The sequence below is a fragment of the Mirounga leonina genome, unplaced genomic scaffold (genome assembly GCF_011800145.1).
Source record: "Mirounga leonina isolate KUSES-001 unplaced genomic scaffold, KU_Mleo_1.0 Mir_153, whole genome shotgun sequence".
NCBI lineage: Eukaryota > Metazoa > Chordata > Mammalia > Carnivora > Phocidae > Mirounga > Mirounga leonina.
Genome location: NW_023270387.1, coordinates 21,402,459 through 21,424,430, shown reverse-complemented (window position 1 = coordinate 21,424,430; position 21,972 = coordinate 21,402,459). Strand labels below are relative to the sequence as shown.

The 21,972-nt window shown below is 55.9% G+C and overlaps 1 protein-coding gene across 1 annotated transcript in view; it reads right to left on the bottom strand.

Annotated features, from left to right (window-relative positions):
* Nucleotides 1–9,079: 9,079 nt before the first annotated feature.
* The window catches only part of DCPS (decapping enzyme, scavenger), a 37,062-nt gene continuing 24,169 nt past the window's right edge, over nucleotides 9,080–21,972 (bottom strand). Inside the window, exons 3-6 of the mRNA XM_035009273.1 lie at nucleotides 21,087–21,232; nucleotides 15,752–15,865; nucleotides 11,283–11,393; nucleotides 9,080–9,497 (exon numbers count right to left, since the gene is read on the bottom strand). Of these exons, the coding sequence (XP_034865164.1) occupies nucleotides 9,231–9,497; nucleotides 11,283–11,393; nucleotides 15,752–15,865; nucleotides 21,087–21,232 (638 nt within the window). The 3' untranslated portion in view covers nucleotides 9,080–9,230. The remainder of the gene's footprint in view (nucleotides 9,498–11,282; nucleotides 11,394–15,751; nucleotides 15,866–21,086; nucleotides 21,233–21,972) is intronic.

Below are 21,972 nucleotides of genomic sequence, written 5' to 3'. Positions count from 1 at the left end.
GGAACATCACTAGCAGTACTTACATGCCTCTTCCTTTGTGCAGGTAGCTTTCAGAGCACTTCACACATATCAACGTATTTAAAATCACCCTGGCAAATACCACGGCCACGGCCATGGCCCCGGCCCGGAGGTGGCCGCTCAAGAGAGAGCAGCATCGGCTTGTGCCTCGTGTGACAAGCTAGCCCGCACCAGGCCCCGCTCCCCAGGTTCTGCGAAGAACAAGTCAGCCTGAGCTTGGCTTTCTGGCTGGGTCTCCCTCCAGTGGTGGAAAGCACACCCTCCCCTGAGGAGCCTGTGGGGGTGCCAGCCTGTGGGTGGCCATGAGGTCAGACAAGCTCAGCTGAGCACCTGAACACTGCCTACACCGCCCCCCCCCACGCCCAGCCTTCCAGAAGGAGCCCCCTAAGCCAGGCCCTCAGGACCGGGTCTGTGGAACAGGGGAAGCAGCCCCAGTGGATCAGGCCTCCGATGGCCCAGACGGAGCTCACCCCCAAGACTGGCAATGGAGGGGGCAGTTGCCGGCACACACGTTGGCAACTGTGGGAGGGCCGGAAGGTGCCTGCCGGCAAGGGCCCCCAGGCGGCAGCCCGCGCCCACAGCGGGGCCCGGGGGTCCTGTCGCGTCTGTACCCCACCCTCACCCCAGCCCCAGCCCTTCCCACTGTCCACCACCCCGGCAACTCTGAGGCACAGGGGCCTAGGCCCGAAGGCCTCCACAACGGGGACCTGGTATCCCGGGCACCGCCTGCCTGCAGCTAGCAACTCCCACCTTTGGGCTCTGCTTAGCGACCTTGGAACTCCTGCACACGATGGACCCAGCAAAGCCTGTCACCTCTAGCCAAGCCAGCCCACCGATCTCCTGGACTCGATGGGGGCGGTCGTGCGAGACAGCAGGGCTCAGAGGATGCTGAAGGTGGGGACGCCTCTTGAGCGGGGGCGCAGGGGTGGGGGCTAGAAACTTTCCGGAGAAGAGGACCAGCCGGGTGGCTCACTCCAAGGGAGTGAAGAGCACCGGCTTCCCGCGAAAATGTGGTCCAGAGAAAGGGATCCCCGGGCCGCGGCCGCCCCACCCCGGCCGGCCCCGCGCTGCGCCCACGTGCCGGGCCGACCACCTCCCCCGGCCGCGGCGACGCGGGGCGAGGTGGGGGGAGGACCAGACAGCCGGGCCCCCGCGGCGCTCCCGCCCTCCCCCCGATCGCACGGGGACCGGCCGCCGCGTACTCACCCTCGCGGGTGGAGCGGGGCGGGGCACGACACTTCCGCGCACAGCTCCGATCCGCTAGGCGCACGGGCTGGCGGCGCGGCGCTGGCGCGGCGGCTCCGCTCGGCCGGGTCCCTGTCCCGGGCGCGGGGCCGGCCTGCGAGCGGGCAAGTCCGCCTGCGGGGAGGCGGGGGCCCGGGCCCGGGCGGGGGGCGGGGAAGGGGCCGGACACGCTTGCGCACACGGCCCGGGAGCCGACTCCGGGGAGCGCGCGGGCTGGCGGAGGAAGGGCGGGGAGGCGGAGGAAGGGCTGGGGCGCTGCCGCGCGCGGGCGGGGCTGCCGCCCGCCGGCCTGGGGCGCTGTGGGAGCCGTGGAGACCCGGGGCGGGGAGGGGGGGAGGCCGGCGGCGGGGCCGGGGAGCTGGGGCGCGCGGGGCGGGCGCGGAAGGGCGGAAGGGGAGGCCGGATGGGGTGAGGGTAGAGCCCGGGCGGGCGCCGCCTGTGAGTGGCGCCAGGATGGATGTGCCCAGCGCAGCCTCCGCGCACTCTCCTGGGAACAATGAGACCCAACAAAGGGTTCTCGGCTCTCCCACGTGGTGAACCGCGTCCGTTGCTCGGCAAAGTGAGGCACGGGAGGGGGGGGCCTTGTTTCGGGAGCGCACCCCCTCCCCAGGGCCCCGCGGCCAGGTGCGCTGGACCTGGCCCTGGACCTCTCCTCTGCCCTCGTCTGCACCTGCAGCTCCCAGACCGCTCCCTCTGCCGCCCCTCTTCTGCACACCGATTTTGGCCTTGAGAAAGCGTCTCAGTTTCTGTTCCTTACAGAAGGCGCCAGGCACGCTGTCGCCAAGGGAAACCCCATCAGGCTCCTGACCCTACTTCCTTGGGCTCAGACATCCCCATCAAGCCTGGAAACCGCGCAGGCCCAGAACCCGTAGTCCAGAAATTACCCCCCAGGAAACCCCCAGCGCCCGAGGCACTCTCTTTCATAGGTGAGTGGATCTTCCATAGGTGAGCGGTGTTTCCTGAGCCCCTCGTGGGAACAGCCTGGTGCTGGGGGGTCTGGCGGCTCCCAGGAAAGTCTAAGACCTGGTCCCTGTCTCCAGGAAGTTTACCCAGAGAGAAGGCTCACAATGGACTTCTGCTCAAGAATAAGGCAAGACCGGAAGTGACTAAGTGTAAGGTGTTGGTAACCGACGGTAAGTGCGAAGGGGGTTCAGAGAATGAAGATGAAACTGGAGGGCCTGTTTGTTGAGAACAGATACCTCAGGAGGCTGTGCAGGAGCAAAGTGGAGAAGGCTTGGGTGAACAGAGTCAGCCTCCAAGTCCTTCCACAGGTGACTGTTCCGTTCTAAATCACACCTTGCACTGACAGATTCTTTCTGCATCCCACCAATGTCTAACTTAGTTATGTTTGAATGGTGCCGTTGGCTTGGTCCATCAAGCATTCAGTCAACAAAGACTTACTGCAATTAGCTCCAGGCCTAAACTAAGCTTAGCTAGGTAGAAAGAAGCCAGTGACTAAAGCCCGTGCCCTGAGCAAGTCAAGGGGAAAAGGGGGATATCGTCCCTGGTTCACAGGCAGGAAAACTGGCCCAAAGAGAGTCAACAGGTGCCCAAAGCACCAAGGTGAGTCTGGCCAAGCTGAACTGAGAATCGACCCAGCTTCTAAACTTTGCTGACCCTTTGATGAACTAGATCTAAACACGGTTTGCAGTTCTTGCCATGAGCCATGTAAACTCTGCCAGAGAACAGAACTGAACAGAACTGAAGGGCCAACTCTCACTCCCGGAGACCTGACTCCCAAATCTACCTCTGTCACTACATTGCTTTAGTTTTCTTACTAGAAAAAAAATGGAAATAACTGTGTTTAGTCAAAGTTACTGTTGGTATTAAATTAGGCAGTGGACTGAAACTTGGCTCTGAAAGTATAATGTGCATGTAAGTGTGCATTATCTTATGCAGGTGGCATCCCTTCTTGAGCCTATAGAAGTAGTCAGATCTTGGGGCGCCTGGGTGGCTCAGATGGTTGAGCGTCTGCCTTCGGCTCAGGTCATGATCTCAGGGTCCCGGGATTGAGTCCCGCATCGGGCTCCCTGCTCTTTGGGAGCCTGCTTCTCCCTCTGCCTCTCTCTCTCTCTCATGAATAAATAAATAAAATCTTAAAAAAAAAAAAGAAGTAGTCAGATCTCCTCCCCTCCCCGCCCCCCAGGGCTTATCCCAGGTTACTGGGCGCCCAGAAGCTAACTGTACTCTGACTCCTCCCCTCAGGCCCCAGTGTGCTTACTCATGATCTTTCCCCTTCGGTTTCTTAATGGCACAACCAGATGCTTAGCTAGCTGCCTGGAAGCCATATGATCAGTGGGGCAGGAGGGAAGCAATTCTGGGGCCTTTTGGACCCTGGGCGAGGGGTTCTGGAGCCATCTGAGCACCACCCAGCTCCTTGACCCCTTGCAGGACACTGCAGGTTGCTCAGCAAGAGGCAATGTGATGAAGCCAGCAGGGGTTTGGCTCCTTGGGACTGTTCTCCCCGCCAGCTAGCTGCGCCAGGGACAGGACAAGACGACCTAAGGAGCCGCCGTCTGGGTCCTGGTCCCGTTTGGAGCCGAGCTGCTTCCGTTCCTTTTTCCTCTGCCTCCCTTGACCTCTCTGGTTCTGTCTCCACGGTGGAGGAAGTGGGGCAACCAGACGGGCCTCAGGGCCAGATGCTTGTCGGGGAAGCCGTGGCCCCGGAGGCTCCTCCTTGGCAGGCGGTGGGTAGGAGGCCCGGAGCTGCTCGACAAATGTGCCTCACAGGCTTCTGGCTCCTACCAGAACGCCACACATGTGCCCCGTTAGCATCCTGCCCACCAGGAGGAGGGAACAGCAAGATGCCTTGTGAGGAAGAAATAAACCCAATCCAGCATCTCAGACGCTTTTAAAAATAGCAACTCTGGGAGGGTATTTCAGCTCCTATTTTTATCAGATTTATATGGCCGGACCATAGAGCTGAGCTGTTCCCAGGGTTCTCAATAGCAAGCAGGGGACATCACTGTTGTAGTCTTAGAAACCTGCCGCTAGGCCAAGGCATTCCAGGAACCTTTAAGCTGGAGGAGATCCCAAGAAGTCATTGCGTGCAGCCCTTGCCTCTGCTTGGGGCCACAGTCAATTAACCACAGACAGTTTATGGCTTGCTTTTTGCTTAAGAGTCTCTTGGTTTCTGTGCCTCCACACTGCATAATCTAGCATTTCACAGCCCTTCTAATCAGAAGTTCTTTTTAATATATAGCCCAAATATCTCTGGTTACATCCTTCTCACAGTAGAAATAAAGCTAACGTTTACCCAGTGACGACTATGTCCAAAAAAGGCTCGTCTTTAATCCCCACAAAACCCTTCATGGTGGGCACTCATCATTCCTAATTTGGAAGCAGTTAGGTAACTTGCCCACGATCATACCTGGGGGATGGTGCAGATTCTATGCCAAAGCCACCAGACCACACTGCCTTCCAGACATTTGTCCTTCGCTTGGACTTTCATTTCTTCATCATGGTCCTGAAGGACGAACTGGCCAGTGTTGTCATTGTGCACGTGTGTGTCATGCCAGAAGCTTGGCTCTAGATCCCAGCGTGCTGAGCCATGGTCCCCCGAACTGCCTGGCCTCTGTTTGTCAAGCGTAGCCTAGAAATTTGCCTTCTCTTTGCATTTGCCTTCTCACAGCCCCCTCTGCTTTATTTGAAGGCATTCACCACTCTTGTAATTACTTTGTAATTAATGCCTGTGTTCCTCACTAAATCATAAGCTCCATGTGAGCTCTAGCTCCAGATTCTTACTTAAAAAAAAAAAAGTCGGGAAGATGTGCAAAACATGGGCGTTGAATTGAAACACTTTAAACGGATTCAGTCCCTGCTTATTTTTTAAGTGGTTAGAACATGGTAACTTCAAGTCTGTGTAGATTTCAGAATCCAGTATCATTTCACTAATAATAGCACTAGAACAAACACAGGGTTGCCAACATTTATTTTGCTGAGTGAGGATATTTTAAAAACAACTACCACCAATGACTACCATCTTCTTTAAAAAAGGACATTTTAACATCAATATATACATGTTTGGAATGAAGATTTTCGTCCTTTCTGAGAAGGAAGAGTTGGCCGACCTACATTAGTTGATTCAGAGAGAAAAGAGATACACTAAAATGTTTTGGATATGGAAGTATTACAAGAGAAACAATTTCAAATATTACTTTGTATGTAAATGTGTCTCGATTTGTTTCTCAGTTCGGGGCTCTGTGTTCAGCTTACATGTCCCATTTGTTCCGAAATGTTATTTTTCTCCGTGTCATGAAGGAGTGTTGACAAATCCAGGACACTCAGCAATTTCGCTCTGAGAGGAAACTTTTGGGCAAAATGAAAGGAGCCAAGGAACAATAGCAGTCATTCTTCCTTCCTTCTCTAGCCACGCCGAGGAGAGAGTGGGCCAAGTACTGGGGGCCGACAGCCAGTTGTGGACATGTCCAGGATTTTCCCGGGCAGGGTGCTATCTCCCCTGCTCCAGCAGGGCAGGGACACAGGCACGCACGGGGAGGGCACGCAGTCAAACACAGAAGACTTTCTTGGCAACACACGGGACAGATGTATCATGCTGCCAGAGAGGGGCCGGCGTTTGCTAGCTGGTTAAGGTGGGGTCGAGGGCCCCTGGATCTTGCTCAGGAAGCTTTCTCCGGGGAGGCAGGATGTGGGGTTCTTCAAAGTGACATCCAGAGGAAAGCTAGGGCAGGGGCGCCTGGGTGGTGTGGTCAGTTGAGCAGCCGACTCTTGGTTTCCGCTCAGGTCATGATCTCAGGGTCATGAGCTCGAGCCTCGCGCTGGGCTCTGAGCTCAGTGCGGAGTCGGCTTGGGAGTCTCTCTCCCTCTCCCTCTGCCCCTCCCACTCATGCCCTCTCTCTTTCTCATCTCTCTAAAATAAATAAATAAATAAATCTTAAAAAAGAGGAAAGCTAGGGCAGAGAGGGGGTAGGTAGCTCTCACTCTGTATCCCCTGGACTGAGAAGCAGGAGACCTCGATTGAGTGGAGCTCCTTTACTTGAGAGGAAAGCCCTTGCTCGGGAGGTGACCCAGTTGCTGTGACCTGCTCCAGGCCCATGGGGCCTGTGGTGGCGGGAGCTGCACTTGGACCCCTGTGGTCCCTGGGAACACAGACTCCCTAGAACTGACAGGAAGTGGTATGTGGTCAGAAAGCATGGGCCTTCGAGAAGAGGCCCTCTGGCAGTTCAGATGAGGTGTAACAGAGCGACTGACCCCTTGACTCGGCCAGTTCCTCTCTGCAGCTGGAGGCCCCAGGATGCAGGTTAAGACGGGGTTGCCTCGAAGATAGTCTCATGCGGTGGCGAGGGCAAATAGGTGTATGTCACACAGGGACCCAGCAGGATCCATTTCATGCCTCACCACACATCTGACCAGCCGTTCCCTGGAGGAGAAGTAAACACTCGTGGGCAGGGACACTGGCCACTGCGGGGGCCTTTGGGGGCATGAGGCCAAATTCCTGAGGTCGCTTCTCCCAGAGCAGTTTGCAGCCTGCAGGGCTGTTCTCTGGGCCTTAGTGACTCCGGCTTCAGGGGCCACGGGAGAAGTGACCCTCTTCCCCTCTGAAAGCAGAGTTCATCCTGACAGAGGAGTGCCTCCCAGCAGTACAAAAGAGCAAAGCCTTTAGAACCTCTCTCTAGAACAGCTCTTACCTACGGCCTCGTCCTACACTCTCCCAACCCATGGAGCCACACTCCCAGAGGATACAGGTTGGTGGGTCTTCTTGATCTTCCTGTCCCCAACACCACACTGCAGTGCCGGCCCATGCAAGGTGTTTGGTAGAGACTTGATGGATGGGTGAGTAAGCCTGAGAGGAAGGAGGAGCGATGGGACAGATCACGCTGGGGAGTCAAGTCTGGGGAGGCAGGGAATACCTTGGCAGGGCTTAGTCCCAGCGAAATAGAGACCCTGGTCCCCTGAGAGGCTCCCCAGCGGTCTTTTGGGGTCGGGATTTGCCACGGGCTCATCTTTTCCAAGCATGCACCCGTGTGTGAAGCCAGATGAGAGCCCCACCAGCAGAACCTGATCTGTCAAGGAGAAAAGGATGCTCCCGGGATTGGGTCCCTCTGCTCTGTCTGCAAGGAGGGGCCTCTCTGGGTTGGCATCCCCTCCACTCCTGCTCCCCTCAATTATCTTTGCGACAGTTCTTGTACATGGACAAAACCGGCCAGGGGTTCTCTTAAACTAGCCGCTGCTTCATCTCTTCCTGGGGGGGGGAAGGCAGCTCCCACCCAGGGCCACCCCTCTCCCTGTAACCAGCCCCCTTTGGCCTCACCCCCGTATTCCACTTAGGCTGTCCCGCGACAGATGCGCAGGTCAGCTATCCCGCCGAGCACTGAGATTCCACAAGCACACTCCGTTGGTCTTCCTAGGGGAACCTTGTACACCAGCCCCTCCCACATACCTGTTTTCAAGGTAGCTTCCCAAGTGCTGCCTCTTTCTACTCCTACGGTTCGCTTGGCTGGCTGCCCCAGTAGCCTGGAGGGGAGGAGCTTTGTTTTCCCAACAGTTAAAGCATCGCCTGGCTTAAAAGTCCATCGTTTACCAGACGTAAGTCAACGTTTACCAGAAAGCAACACTATCACGCGTTACATTTACACAGCAGGACACTTTGTGGATCCTCATCCCCGCTCTCTTTTACAAAGAAACAGGCTCAGGACACGTGGGGTCTGGTCCAAGGTTATGGGGTGAACGTCACCTCCAGGGGGAGAGACTTCGGTTTGTTCACCACTCACCAGTCTCTAGGGCAGTGCCTGGCCTGCAACGTGCATTTGACTCTGAATTGTCTCCTGGCTCTCTCAGTCCAGGAATTGCAGAATACAGGCCATCCCTGCCTTATGCTGCCCTCTTATCACTTAGCAGAACCCAACATCCTGTCCCCCCTGAGAAAGCCTCCCGAGGAAGCACGGTCCAGCGGGGCTGAGGGACTAACGAGCAAATCCCAGCCCCTCTCCGCAGTGTAGTATACCTGTCCCCGTGCTGAAATGAGTGCCTCATGTATCCAAGTGCATACCCTCACGTGTGCACCCTGACGTCACCCTTCCCAGATTAAGTCCCCGAAGGCTCCCTAAGGCCACCAGCCTAAGACACTCTTAAGTCCCTTCCTGGCCTCCGGATTCTACGAACAGGGACCTATGTCGCCGGTCACACCTCGAATCCGAGCCCCTCGGAGCTCTTGTCCTCCACCACAACCGTATCATTTTGCCCTTGATGGGCTGTTTTGTGTTTGGCCTTCTGGCTGTTCTATGAGCTTGTTTTGTCTTCCTCCCTAGATAACAAACTCAAGGCCAGGGGCTCGCTGACCAAATAACAGAGGCAAAGGCAAGCTTTTTTGAGCTTGCATCATCTGATTCTTATTAAAACCCTCCCATTTCCAGGCAGCAATCCTTTATCCTTGTCAACAAGAAGTTTATCAGCGGGGCTGACTTACAGGCTGAAGGTGTGATCTCAGTTCTGGGGAGGGGAAGAGGAAGCACTGTCAAAAACACTCTGTAGATTATTTCCAGAACGTTTTTGTATTTGGTTTTTGCGGGGAACTCCCAGACACATGGGCCTTGAACACCAGGAGGAAGATAGAGCAAATGGGAAGAAGGAAGGGGGAGGTGAGAGCAGAGCAGGAAGGACCGAAGACAGGGAAAGGCACCGTCAGATTCGGGACACAGAAATCACCAAGGATGGTGTTTACTGGGATTTGGAGAAAGCCCTTGGCACACATCCGGGTCAGCTGAAGCCAGCACCCCAGACTTGGCTCCTGTACCAGGATCTTCCTACCCTGTTCTGCCGGCACCACCTGCCTCCCCAGTCATCAGTCCACACCAAAGGGGACTAATACTTTATTCACATACTAGGAATAAGCCAGTACAAAATACATTTTTTAAAAAATTCACTTGGTGCTAAAAATCCCGAAGTCCCTCCCCAGCCCCCCGACCCCACACATCTGTGTTCTTCGCCGGACAGCCCCCGGGCCGGACTCAGCTCCTCTGGGCCTCCTGCAAGAGCTCGAGCAGAGCGTCATCGGCCCTGAGGGCGAAGGTGAGCGTGCGCTGCTGGTAGTGGGCCGGGTCACGCTCCAGGTTCTCGATCACACCCGCCAACAGATGAGCCCGCTCCACCCCGGAGCCGGGGGCCTCGAAGCCCAGGGCCGTGAAGTGCACGTGCAGGTGGTAGTAGGACGGCAGGTAGTGCAGGTACACGCGGAGACGGTCTCCGCTCACCTGGTAGCGCTGCAGGATGGCTTCCTGATGAGAAGGGGGGGTGGCAGGAAAGGGGTCACTGTGCCGCCCACGGGCCCTCCTCTGGCCCTAATCCCCGGCTGGCCTCTGGACGGCTGACAAAAGCCCTCCAGACAGCCCTCGCCACAGTTCGCTGCAGGTCCCTGTCTTCCATTCTAGGGACTCAACACAAGCAGGTGACAGTAGCAAACAGGGGCTTTTCTCCCAAGTGAAGGGAACTGGGGCCTCCGTTAAGGTTCCACACTCCAACCTCGATAAAACACTGAAGCTCCCCAAACAGTCGCTGCTGGGAATCTAGAAGTCCCAGTGTCTAAGGACAGGCCCCAGATGTCTAAGACTATGGGGACTGTCCTCCCCCTGGATGACTGATGCCGACTTAAGTCACTGAGTAGGTGGGAAGGGGGCCTGTATCCCCTCTTAGCATGGAACAGAGTGGAGCTGGGGAACAAGGGTGACAGGGATGGGGCCGAGCTGAGGCCTGGTGGAAGACAGAGCATGGGGGAGGGCACATGGGAAGAGCTGCCCCTAGAAGACCCAGGGAAGATCTCACTAGACTCCCGGTAGAAGAGGAAAGCATTAACTTTGACCCCGGCTCCCTCTGCCCACCCCCCACCTTGCTCAGGGGTAGGGCTGTTTCTACCAAACTCCCGTTCTGGAGCCTCCAAGGCTTGGCATTAACAGGAGACTCTGATTTCCACTGTGGGCGAATTCCTGAGGAGGTCAGAGGTGAGGAGAAAAAGACGAGGGCCTCAGTGGGCTCAGAATACACCCCACAATTACATCAGTATGGCTGGCCTGTCTGGGCGAGGCTGCCTGAGCTGCCAGAGCAGGTGGAAGTGTAGGCCCAGCATCTCCCTGAGAGAGACACCACTCTGCCATCCAGAGGCTGTTGCAGGAGAGAAACGAATTACTCCACTCAGAGACGGGTGGCCAGAGAGGCAGCGATGTGGGCCGGCAGGAGGGAGAAGGCCAGGTAGGGCGCAGTGGCGGGGCAGCTGGGGTCCAGAGGTAGCAAGGAGCGGATCCAGGAAAGCCCTTCCCCCAGGCCTGCGGCAAAGCCACCGAGAGCAGCTCTCCTGGCCGGGCACCCTGGTGCCTGCTGGGCCCTGGCTCAGGGCAGCATCTTTGAATTCTGAGTGGAAAAAAGACTGGGAACCACCCCACAGAATGGGATTTAGCAGCATCCCATCCACATACCGAGGCCCAGGCAGGTGAGATGATGAGTCCTGCCCAGGGTCACTCAGGTGGTGAGGGTCAGAATGCCAGAACCAAAACCACGAGCCCAGATTCTAGACCCTCTTCCCTTGCCTCCAGGGCTCCTCTAATTTCATGTGATCCAGCAGATATCCCTGTACAAAGTACCCCAGAACGCCAGGTGCTATAGAACTCAGGCTCTGGCCTCAAGGCAGAGGAGGAGGTACAATGTGCACACATCGGAGCTGGGGACCTATCTGCCCAAGAAATGCATCTGCCACGATGTGGCTGTCATGAGCAGACACAGGGGATCCTGGGAGAAGAGGGGGGTCTCAGAAGAGACCTGCAGGAGAAAAGGCAGGGAGGCAAAAGCGGGAACCCAGGCAGAGGAAAGGCGGCTTAAAGCAGAGCTGGAGGGGAAGGGCAGGACCAGGAGTCCATGTGAAGAGCCCTCGTGGGGTCCTGGGACGGGCAGCCAGAGAGAAGCCCCGTTCACAGATGGACTTCCAGGAAGGGTGAAGAAGTGGCCAGGGAACACACTGGAATAAGAACAGAATTCCTCTGGGCTTCGGTGTGGATTTGGCCAAGGCAACTCACCTGGCCCTCCCGGAGGATGTTCCTGAGCAGCGGCAGGTGCTCTGGAGTGAGGTCCCGAAGCGATCGGATGCCCCGGCGATGGCAGATTGCAATCAGGTACAGGTCATCGAGCTGCGCAGAGATCGGCAGGGGTCAACCAGGCTCAGCGGCGGACAGCGCCAGGGGAGGCTGCCAATCCTAGAATCCCTCATAGAAGCCAGGAACCGCCTGGCCCCAGGCCTGCTTCAGTGCCAGCCACAGGCGATCCCGGGGAGCCCCCGGCAATGGGAGCTTCCACATGCCTGGGATGCGTGGGACAACCTAAGGACAGAACTTCTGTTTGTTCTTGCTACTCAAGAACACCATATGGGGGGGCGCCTGGGTGGCTCAGGTGTTAAGCATCTGCCTTCGGCTCAGGTCATGATTCCAGGGTCCTGGGATTGAGCCCCCCATCGGGCTCCCTGCTCCGCGGGAAGCCTGCTTCTCCCTCTCCCACTCCCCCTGCTTATGTTCCCTCTCTTGCTGTGTCTCTATCGAATAAATAAATAAAATCTTTAAAAAAATAAAATTAAAAAAAAGAATATCATATGGGAGTATTTATATACTCACAGAGCTGATGGAGGGGGGATGGGAGAAGGTTCAAGAAAGTGCCAAGGACAACTCTTTCCCTCCAAGAGTTTATGGGCTAACAGCATGTACATAAGTAGCTACTACAAGACATAAAGTGATAAAAGTACAGGAAAAAAAAGGAAAGACTATCTAGCTAGGTTGATCCAGACAGGGAGGCAGGGGATCTGGGTCTTAAAGAAGAGGTAGCGTTTAGAGAAAGGTCATGCCAGTAGAAGGAACAGTGAAAGCAAAGGCCCAGAGGCAAGGAAGTATAGAACATGAAGGGGAGAGTAAGCCACTTGATTTGTCTGGAGTCCAGTTGCAGGGGAAGGGGTGTAGAAGGATTTGAAGGGCGAAAAGGGACCCTGGGGCCAGCTCAGCAATGAGCACTGCCAGAGTGCCAGACCTTTTTCTCTCTTCCCCTATCACATAGGGCTCACAGAGCACCCTTCCTGCTGTCCTTCCTAAAAACAGTGCCTGGCTGAAAACCTGGAGGTTCTAACAGCATAAAGAACCAAAGTCAACAAGGTCTTGTGCCAGAAGGCAAATGAACCCTTCCCCTGCACAGAAAACCTTCCCGCCCCTCCCAAGCACTCGAGCCCTGGCTGATGATCACATCCATGTGCAAGGCAGCCCTGGGCCGCCAGGGCTCCACGGGGCAAGGCCTGGTGGAGGGGAGGGGGTGAAGGGGGAGGGGAGGCTTGCAGCACTCAGCCAAGCTGCTACATTCCTCAAGGACATAATCCGGGGACCATGAGTCACCCAACAGAATCCTCCAGGGCCCCGGTTTGAAAACCGAGGAGGTTTCCCATATGGTGCCTGTTGGTCCAACTGTGGACAAGACAGTCTCTTCAGGCCACAGACATTCCTCTCTAACAGTCGGGGCCTCTCTTCCTCACACCTGCTACAGATGAGCCCCGTGGGAAGCTCCCAGCAAATGGCTAAGCTGTGCCTGCCGAAGCCGCGGTTTGCCCACAAGCCCCTTCTAGACTCTCCCTCCGTAGGGCCTGTGCCCAGGACTCTCTCTCTCTCTCTAGGAGCCCCAGGAGAAGCAGGAAACAAAAGTGCTTGAACTTGGGGTGTCTGCGTGCCCGTCGGTATCTTCAGCTGTTGTTATGTGTCACTGTCCCAGACTTCAGATAATAGTAGCATTTGTTTTAGATGATGGCTGCTGACCAATCACAAGCATGACATTAAATCACACCTCTCCGCTCCACAGGCAAGGAATGAGGCACGAAGCCGGCTGCCGGGCGTCCGTCACAGGCTGCGTGAGGGAGGGAAACCCATTCTTTGACAGCAGACATGACCCCAGATTTTCTGCAGGCAGTTCAAGCCCCCCCCCCCCCAACCTGCCCCCCGGGCCCAGAGAAAGGGTCTGAAGCAAGCTAGACAGGGTCTCAGGCTGGTATCCCAGAAGGTGGCCCGCCGATCACTCCGGGCAGGCTAGACACCATCCATCTCTTTTTACGAGGCAGGACAGCAGACTCGAAGTAAGGGCTTCCTGGCAAGGGGCAAGATGGAGAGTGGCTGGAGCCTTGGGGAGCCATCTCTCCCCCTCGGGAGTGAGCCAAAGGAAGAGTTTCTTGGTCTGGGCACTTTAGATCCAAGAACCCACCTGAGATGAACTGAAAGTACACACTGTGTCCACAGAGACAGATACAAATACACTTACCTACACAATATGCAAAGACTACACCTGGGAGGAGAGACAAAGAAATCCTCTCTCCTGAGAAACAGTCCCTTCAGGGGGAGGGAAATGGAGGAATGGGGGCTGAGGAAAGGACTTCTACGGAGCTCTTTGTACTACCTGCATTTTTACTGGGTGTCTGTGAGGAGGGCGCAGAAGACAAGCTGAGGACAAAGCACAAGCTGACACCCCACAAGGCCCCGCTCCCCAGGTGGGACATGTGTGACATTCCTCAGGCACTCCCTGCTGCCCTAAAGCCAAGGGAAGGAAAGACAAATGGTTCACTCAGAGAGATTACACTCCTGGGGGACAGGAGTCTCCCTCAGTTTACAAATGTCTTAGTGATATGTAAGAAAAAAGGATTCTTATCAATAACCGAACTTCCAGAAGGAAACTCCCAACTGTCTTAATGTTAATGCTTGGCTAGAGGGGAAAACAACCTTAACCTGACAATGGCAAGGCCTCCAATACCTTGTAGGTCCTCTTTTGCATAGGAAGGTTCTTTAGAAAACCTCCCTTTTTCCTTACCCCAACCCCCAAGTATATAATCAGGCACCCCTCACAACCCCGGGGCAGCAGCTCTTCCTGCACGTGGGGTCCTGTCCCCCCGTTTTAATAAAACCACCTTTTGGTACCAAAAAAGCCTCAAGAATTCTTTCTTGGTCGTTGGCTCCAGATCTCACCTACATTCCCCAAACTACATCACATGTATTAACTAGACCTTAAAAAAAAAAGGCAAATGAAAGAGAATATACAGGCAATTTCTTACAAGAACTGGGGAAGGGCTATGATAAGCTCCAGGGAAGCAAGATTCTCTAGCATCTGACCAATATATGTGGAGTGGATAGATGGGTAGACGGATGGATGGATGGATGGATGGACAAAGAGTCTTCTTTAATCCTGGGTCAGCAGTTGGGAGCATATCTTTATGATATACTTCTGGGAGAAACAGCAGGAGGAGGAGATTCCAGGGTGGCTAGGAAGGCTCCTTAAAGCAAACACCAGAATACCTCTTTCCTCAGTCCGTGCCCCCCCTGTTCCCCACCCCCTCACCCCGCCTCCCAGTATAAGGACAAAGAACAGAAGTCCAGGCCTGGTCTGTCTCGCCTGCTGGTTACACTGGCGCAAATTCTAAGGAAGCTGTCGATTTCAGTATTCTGTCACAAGCCAGGGATCCCAGACAATGAAATATGGCACCACCAAGAGACAGGTGCTAATTAAGCAAAGGTTAAGAACAATCGCACCTGTATGGCCATCAAAGGAAGTCTGACATTTAAGCGGGCCTATTCATAAGCCCCGAGGGTGAGCCACCCCAGCCCCTTGGCTGGGAGCCCAGTGCAGTTCCTGAAAACTCTTCTGTCTTAAAAGGGACAGACAGACAGGGCAGTTCCACTGGCAGGCCCAGCAGGATGCCTGGCAGCACAAGGTCAAAATGACGCTGCATTTTCTTTAGTCTTCAAAGATCTCGTGAGGTAGACAAGTTCCTTGTACCTCATATCCCATCTCCCGTGCCCCAGTCTGTGACCTGGGCCTTCAGGCACAGGGCTGCCCACAGGGACAGACGGGGGGCTTGCAGAGCTGCACAAAGGCATCGCCCAGAGCTGTCACCAGCACTCCTATTCTGTGGCCTTGTCCTAGCTCCCCAGACAACTCCAGAGCCAGGCCTTGCTTCCTCCCTCAAGGCCTGTGGTGGGGATAAGCTGCAGGGCTGGGGGTGGGAGGAGTGGACACGGGTACTCTGGCAGCCTCCCTCCACTACGCCACCTACCAGTGGGCAGTCACCTCCTTTGGGTTGGTTGCCATGGCTCTTCCTATCAGTGCTTCAGATCACAGGCCTGCCTAGATCTGCTGGTGTCCAGGGGCATGGAGAGAATATAAACAGTCCTCCTCAGGGTGCTAGGTACTCCTGGAAGGGAGGGTGGCGGCCAAGCCACTTGGCTGGTTAAAGAATGGCCCATGTGGTTATGGATGCAAACATCACCCCATTCTTCACCCCCTGCTGGGAGGAGAACCAGAAGAACTTTAAGCTGACACCTGAAGGTGTAAACATTTGTACCCAGCTCAGGCCTCCATTGTTGGTGAGTTAACACCTGCTCAGAGAGACCAGCAGGAGAAAGAAGGGCAGGATTAAGGAGGACCAGCAACCTGGAGCAAGTCCTGGGAGACCAGAGAGCCCCAGCAAGAAAGCTTTTACCTGCTGTTGGTTCCACTTGAGATCGGGGATGAGGACAAAGCCATCAGAGGGATCTGGGTTCTCAAAAACAATCCGGTCAGCTTCCGCCTTCTTATCGAGAATGTTGTATACCCACTGGAAGGAGGGGAAGAGAGAGGGTTCACAAAGCTGCTCACGACCTCTGGGGAAACATCACAGACTGGGTGGGCTAGGGTACGCTCTCTTGGGCCCCTCCAGGGAGGACAGCCAAGCCATAAAGGGCCATTAAGCTCAGGGGCGTCTACACTCAGGCTGCCTTGTCCCCATCGCTCTGCTCTTGGGGGCCATCCCTCACGGGCACTGCAGCTTGGATTGGGGGGCCAGCTCTTTTGGTCCTTCCTGTGGACATGCTCTACTTGGCCTCACAGGCCTGGTCTGCGTCCATCCCCACCACTGACCCCAGGACTCAGGGACGGCTGTCTCCTTAGGCCCCTGCCCACTTTATTCAGGACCACAGGCAAAGACAGTCAGAAGGAGATCCTTCGACACAGCAGGGCAGGAAAGGCTGAGGTCCCAGACATTAACGTGTGTGGGTGTCCCACCCGGCTGGTAGGACTCCCTAGCGGTGGGCCTGGTGCCTCGGCCCACCTGGAACCACAGCAGTCTCAGCTGACACGGCCCTGGGTGACGCAGCAGAAGCCGCACAACCTGGAGACGGCAATTACACAGACCTTTCCTGTCACCCCAGGGCCTCCAGCCCCACCCCCGCAGGCCATTTTATTAGCTGCTGACAGTCTTCAGAGAACCCTTCCTTGAGTTCTGTGTGGATCCCAAGGCTGTCCTTTTATAATTAGGGTCCTGGTGGCCTCTCTGAAGAAGCCAGCATGCAGGGAGGTTAAGATAAGAAAGCCCCTTGTGCTCACAGGGCTCAAACCCACAGACCTCCACTCTTCTCCACTTCCCCAGAGCTCTGAGTCAACTCTGAGCTTGAAAGTTGGGAGGAGCCTGCTGGAGAGCCAGAGACAGGGCAGCGGCTGGGCTGGCCCTCAGGAAGGGCCTCCCAGCTCGCTGAGGGGGCGGATCGGGAGGCCAGGGCACCCACACAACCAGGCCAGTGGCGGGCTCCTCTACCCGCCCCCAGAAGCTCGGGCACAAGTGGGGTCCGCGAAGGCCAGGGGCCACGGGGGCTGTCTGGAGTCTGCACGCCTCATCCCAAGTCCACATCCTCGGCTCTCAGCCGGCATGACTAAGGTCAAATGTGACTATGTGAGACAGAGAGGAGGGAGCAGAGAGTACCTGCCTGGGAAGAGCGGGGCTCCCAGACCCCCCCAGTAAGGCCCACAGGTCAGTCACAGTGTGGCCCACCCACTACAGAAGAGGGGATTCCCAAGAACGCTGGCTGTGCCACCTTCCTGGGAGTGGGCTGGAGGGCAGCCAGCAGCGGCTTCCTCGGGCGGCACAGAGACCACAGCAATGCCCAGCCCAGCGTGTGGAGACTCTCCCACGGAGGCATTTCCTTTCCCACTGCAAGGCTCACCGGGAATGTGCTGCAGGAAAAAAAAGTCAGCCGGAACCTGACCCAAAGTACCTCAAAAGTAAAGGGGAAGAGGAAGGGGGATGACAACACTCTGTGGAGAGCCCTGGAGTGGCCACCCTGGGGCCCTGACTTTTCTCTTGCCCACAGATAAGCCGCCCCCACTTGGACTGGAAAGCTGTGTGGTAGTCCATAGAGAACAAACTGGTTCTGGGGCCCACCAAAGCTTGGTTTCCTCGGCCACCTCCTCCCTAACTAGCTGACACGTTGGTAAGTGGCGTACTCTCTGAGCCTCAGTTTCCCCCTTTGAGAGGGGCGAACGATACGTCTACGTCAGGGTGGAGTGGAGTGTAAATGACTGACCGCACCCAGCACAGTGGAGGTCCCGAAGGGCAGAGGAGGGTGCTTGGAAAGCTCCCACGTGAGGTGGCGCGGGGCTGCAACCTTGTGATGACAACAGGCGCCCTGCTGGAGGCTGCAGCACCGAGAGAGGAGGTGAGCAAAGGTGTGGTGGTGGTGAGCAGCCCTACCCTGTGCCCCGTCCTAAGGGTCCCCCCCCACGCCCCAGGACTCCCACTCCCACGCACTGGTGTCCCCGTGTGGCAGGTGAGGAAAGAGCAAGCACGAGAAGTCCACCCAATTCCAACCCAGAGCCTGGCCCCAGAGCCCACACTCCAGGCCACGTGGGGAAGGCCTCTGGGAGAGCGGGAGGGACGGGAATCTACGTGGAGTCCCAGGCCAGCAGCCCGGCTAAGAAAGGGAGGGGACCAGGAAATGGAATTCACAGAAACTGCAGGGTGGGGTGCATGTAACGGGCAGCGAGCCCATCAGAAAGCAAGCCCGGGAGACTCAGCCAGCCCTGGTTCTGGAAGGCACCTGGCACGGCTTCCTGGCGGTAGATGACACTGGCAACTCTCCTCCCTGGGGACATCTCACTCCCCGCTCACTCTGTTCCTGCTTTTCTGCTCACCCACGTGCCGGCCGCTCCCCTCCTGGCCACCCTTCGCCTGCCCACACCTGCAGCTGTCTCAGCTCTGCACTCCCCTGGCCCCGGCCCTGGGATGAGCCCTGCATATGCACAGGAGGGCAGCAACCATCCTGGCGTCTAGTGCGTGCTGCGATCAACAGCAGGTACGTGATCTGTGGCACCTCTCTCAATCCCCACTGGGACCCCAGTCACATTTTCCAGACAAGGAGCCGGGCTCAGAAGTGCAGGGCGCTCACTGCTCTGAGATAGCAGAAGCAGAATCCAAATCCTGGGCTGACACTGAACCTCAGCCTGATGACTCACAGACCAGCAGGTTTAGCCTGATGGTCCCTAACGCTCGGGACCCAGAGGTCCGACGGCATTATTGACTGAGGAGTTATAAGCACCTCAAATTCGAGGAGCCAAATAGGGTAGTCGGCTGATAGCGCAGGCGCTGGGCTGACACTGCCTGGCCGTGAATCCCATCTCCAAGGAGCTGCTGAGAAGATTCAGTGAGGTGATGCACACCTCATAGAAGGCTGGCTGGCACCGTCCCTGGCACCTGGTGAGTGCTCACAAGCCCCAAACTAAACTGTCTGCCACATAAACCCTCTCCACTGTCCGCGTCCGCCGACCTGGTTAAAGATCCCACCACCTACTCTTCGCTTGCCTCTCCGAATCCGCCACCTTTGAGCCCTGCTTCTCAAATCACTGCTGCAGCCTTCCCCACTGCCCCGGCCTCAGTCCAGACCCGCGCTGGCCCTTCGAGCCTTCCCGCTACCACACTCCCCAGACTCCAGCAATTCTTTAAATCTCATGGAACCCATATGCTTAAAACCGTTTAGGGGGCCCTCAGTGCCTAAGGCAGAGGTTCTGAAATCTGATGATCATTAGAAACAGAGATTAAAAAAAAAAAAAAAAAAATACAGACTTCCCAGCTCCACTCCCTGAACATTCTGATTTAGGAGATAGGGAGTAGGGCCCATGCTCTGTATTTTTAAAAATCTCCCCAGGCAATCCTGACGATCAGCAAGGTTTGGGAGCTCCCAGTCTCCCGACAAGGTGCACCCCACCTGCTCCTGTTGTCTCCGGCCGATCCTCCAGGCCTCTGTGCCTCTGCACTTGCTCTTGACTCTGCCTGGAATGCCCTTCTCTGACTTGTACACCCGGCAAACTTCTCTTTGTTCCTGAAAACCCAACTGGACGATCCCTTCCTCTGTGAAGTCCCCCACTATCTGAGCTGATCACCCCCCTTCGTGTCACCCCTGAACCTCGTATACAAACCACCTGTGGGAATAGTATCCCATCATATTGCACTGGTCAGACCCCATGTCTGTCTTCCCCACAGGACTCTGGGGGCATTACAAATGTTTACCTTGGTGACCCTCCAGAGCCTAGCAAAGGGCCTGGGACACAGTAGATGCTCAATAAATGTAACAACTGTTGTCAGTTGAGTCTTGTAAACTTAACTAGAAATAGTAAAAAAAAAAAAAACACACGAATGCTGTGTCGAACAGAATTCGGTAGAATAGTGGAATTTTGTATTATTTTCCAAGAGGTACTAGACAGTGGTGTATGAGAAGATACACATACTACTCACACCAACTTTAAGATCACATGTTTGTGCAATAGGTGCCACAGAACATAATTCCAGGAGATCCCTCTAGGACCCCGGAGAGCTGCAGCTATATCTAAGGAGATGGAGACATATCTCCTTTCCACTTAGAAGACAGAGCAAGTGCAGGGACTTTAAAAAACAAAAATCAAGCCAGCTTGAGCCAGAGAACTGCTGCAAATACAGCACAGGGGGGCCAGGGCTAAGAGCCAGCAGGGTCGTCCCCTGTGGGAAAGCAGGCTGTCGGCACACAGGGCCTCCTGCGCGCCCACCAACCACCCCTCCCTTGCTTCTCCCATGTGCAAGTTATCTGGCAGGGCCCCCCCACCCAGGGCCCCCTCCCTTCTTCTGGCCTGGGAGAAATGGCTCCTAGTGTCCTGTGTGTGAGCGCCCCCCACCGCTATGACCTGAATCCTGGGTAGGGTGGGTGAGAAGTGCTCAAAGAGAACAAGGGGGAATGATGGAGAGACGGAGATGGTGAGAGCCAGTGAGCGAGCAAGGAAACGCCTCATCCATCATATTTAATGCTGAGCATTCACTCGGGGCCAATTCCAGGCTCTGGTTGGCACTGGGCCTCGGCCCAAAGAGAAGTCGGGATCTCTGAGCTAAATGGCCTTGCATCTGGTCTAGTAGCTGAAGATGCTGCCGTACCTCACATAAGCCGCGGAGAGAAGAGGTCCTGCACTGAGCCGCTGTGACCATCGGGACCCTGCCCTCTGGGGAGCGAATGCAAGGGGAATGGGTGAATGAAGTTTCTACTCTGGGCCTCAACTCCCCGAGGCGGAACTGGGAATAAAAGTCTCGACTGGGGTTGGGGGGCGACCCTGGCATTGGTCTTGACCCATTCACAGAGCCAGGTGAGGGCAGAGCCCTTCTGAGACAGTTATCAATGCTGCTAGAGACACAAATTCTTCAAAGGCCTGGAGGCTGCTCTGAGAGTTCCACAGAGCCTCAGGGAATGCTCAAGATCAGGGTCAATTCCCTTCTCAGTGAAGCCTCTCTGACCATCCTGGATGAAAGAATGACCACCTCAGCCCAGAACTCCCTGTGCCACTCAGTCTCTCCCGTCTTGTGCAGTTACTTCTGCACTCGTGGGCTGACCCCTGCACCAGGAAGTACATAAGGCCCAGGAGGGCAGGTTTTCCACTGTGCTCTCTGCCCAACCCAAACCTGTGGGATGGTGCTGGCCCCTGAGAGAGCCTTGAGAGAGATCCACCGGCCATAGGGAGCACTCCGTGTCTGTATCCCCTGAGCCAGTCACCTGGATGCTGAGGCTCTGGGACTCCAGGTGGGGTAAGGTGATGTTCTTGTAATCGCTTCCCGTCTCTCGCACCAGGCGGAGGTCCTGGCGCAGATACTTTTGCAGGTGCTTCTCTGTGGCAGGGTAAACCACGGTTGTCTTCACGTCTGCAATGACAAACACAGCCCGGGACTGCAAAGTGAGGTGCACTCTCTGCACAGGCCTGTCACACTCTGGTCCCCAGTGCAGAGTGGTGACCCCAACCCCATCTCTGAGTCCCTAACGAAAGGAGCCAAAGACGAAGAGGTTATAGTCAACCAGAATCCATTCCCATCGGGCACCTCATGCTGGTCAACTCATGAGGTGAATCATACTCAGCATCTGGAAGTCACAGGGTTTTCCCTGGTGGGTCACTGGGCCCCTCGCCACCCTTCCCCCTTTCTGTTCTTGGCACAGGAATGAAAGGTTCTGGACACTTGGCACATAGCAAATTTCTTGGTATGTGGCTTTCTGGACCCAAAGCTAAAAATCTGACTTAAAGGGAAGCGGCCTCCCCCCCTGCAAAGCACTAGGGCACAGCACAGTGGTTACAGGCATGGACTCCGGAGCTGGACTGTGTGTGTTCGAGTCCTGGCTCTGCCTGTTCCTTCCTTGGCACACTGACCCCGGCCCAGTTATTTAACCTTTCCAAGCCCCGACTTCCCCATCTGTCAACTGAGGATAATAATAGCTCCTATGCCCCAGAGTTGGGAGGATTAAACAAGTTAATACCTGTGAAGCACTTAGAACAATGTCTGACACAAAGTAAATACAATGTCCGTGCTGGCTATTTTTAATCGGCCTGTCTCAACCTTGGCACCATTGACATTTTGGCCCAGATACTTCTTGGTTGGAGGGGCTGTCCTGT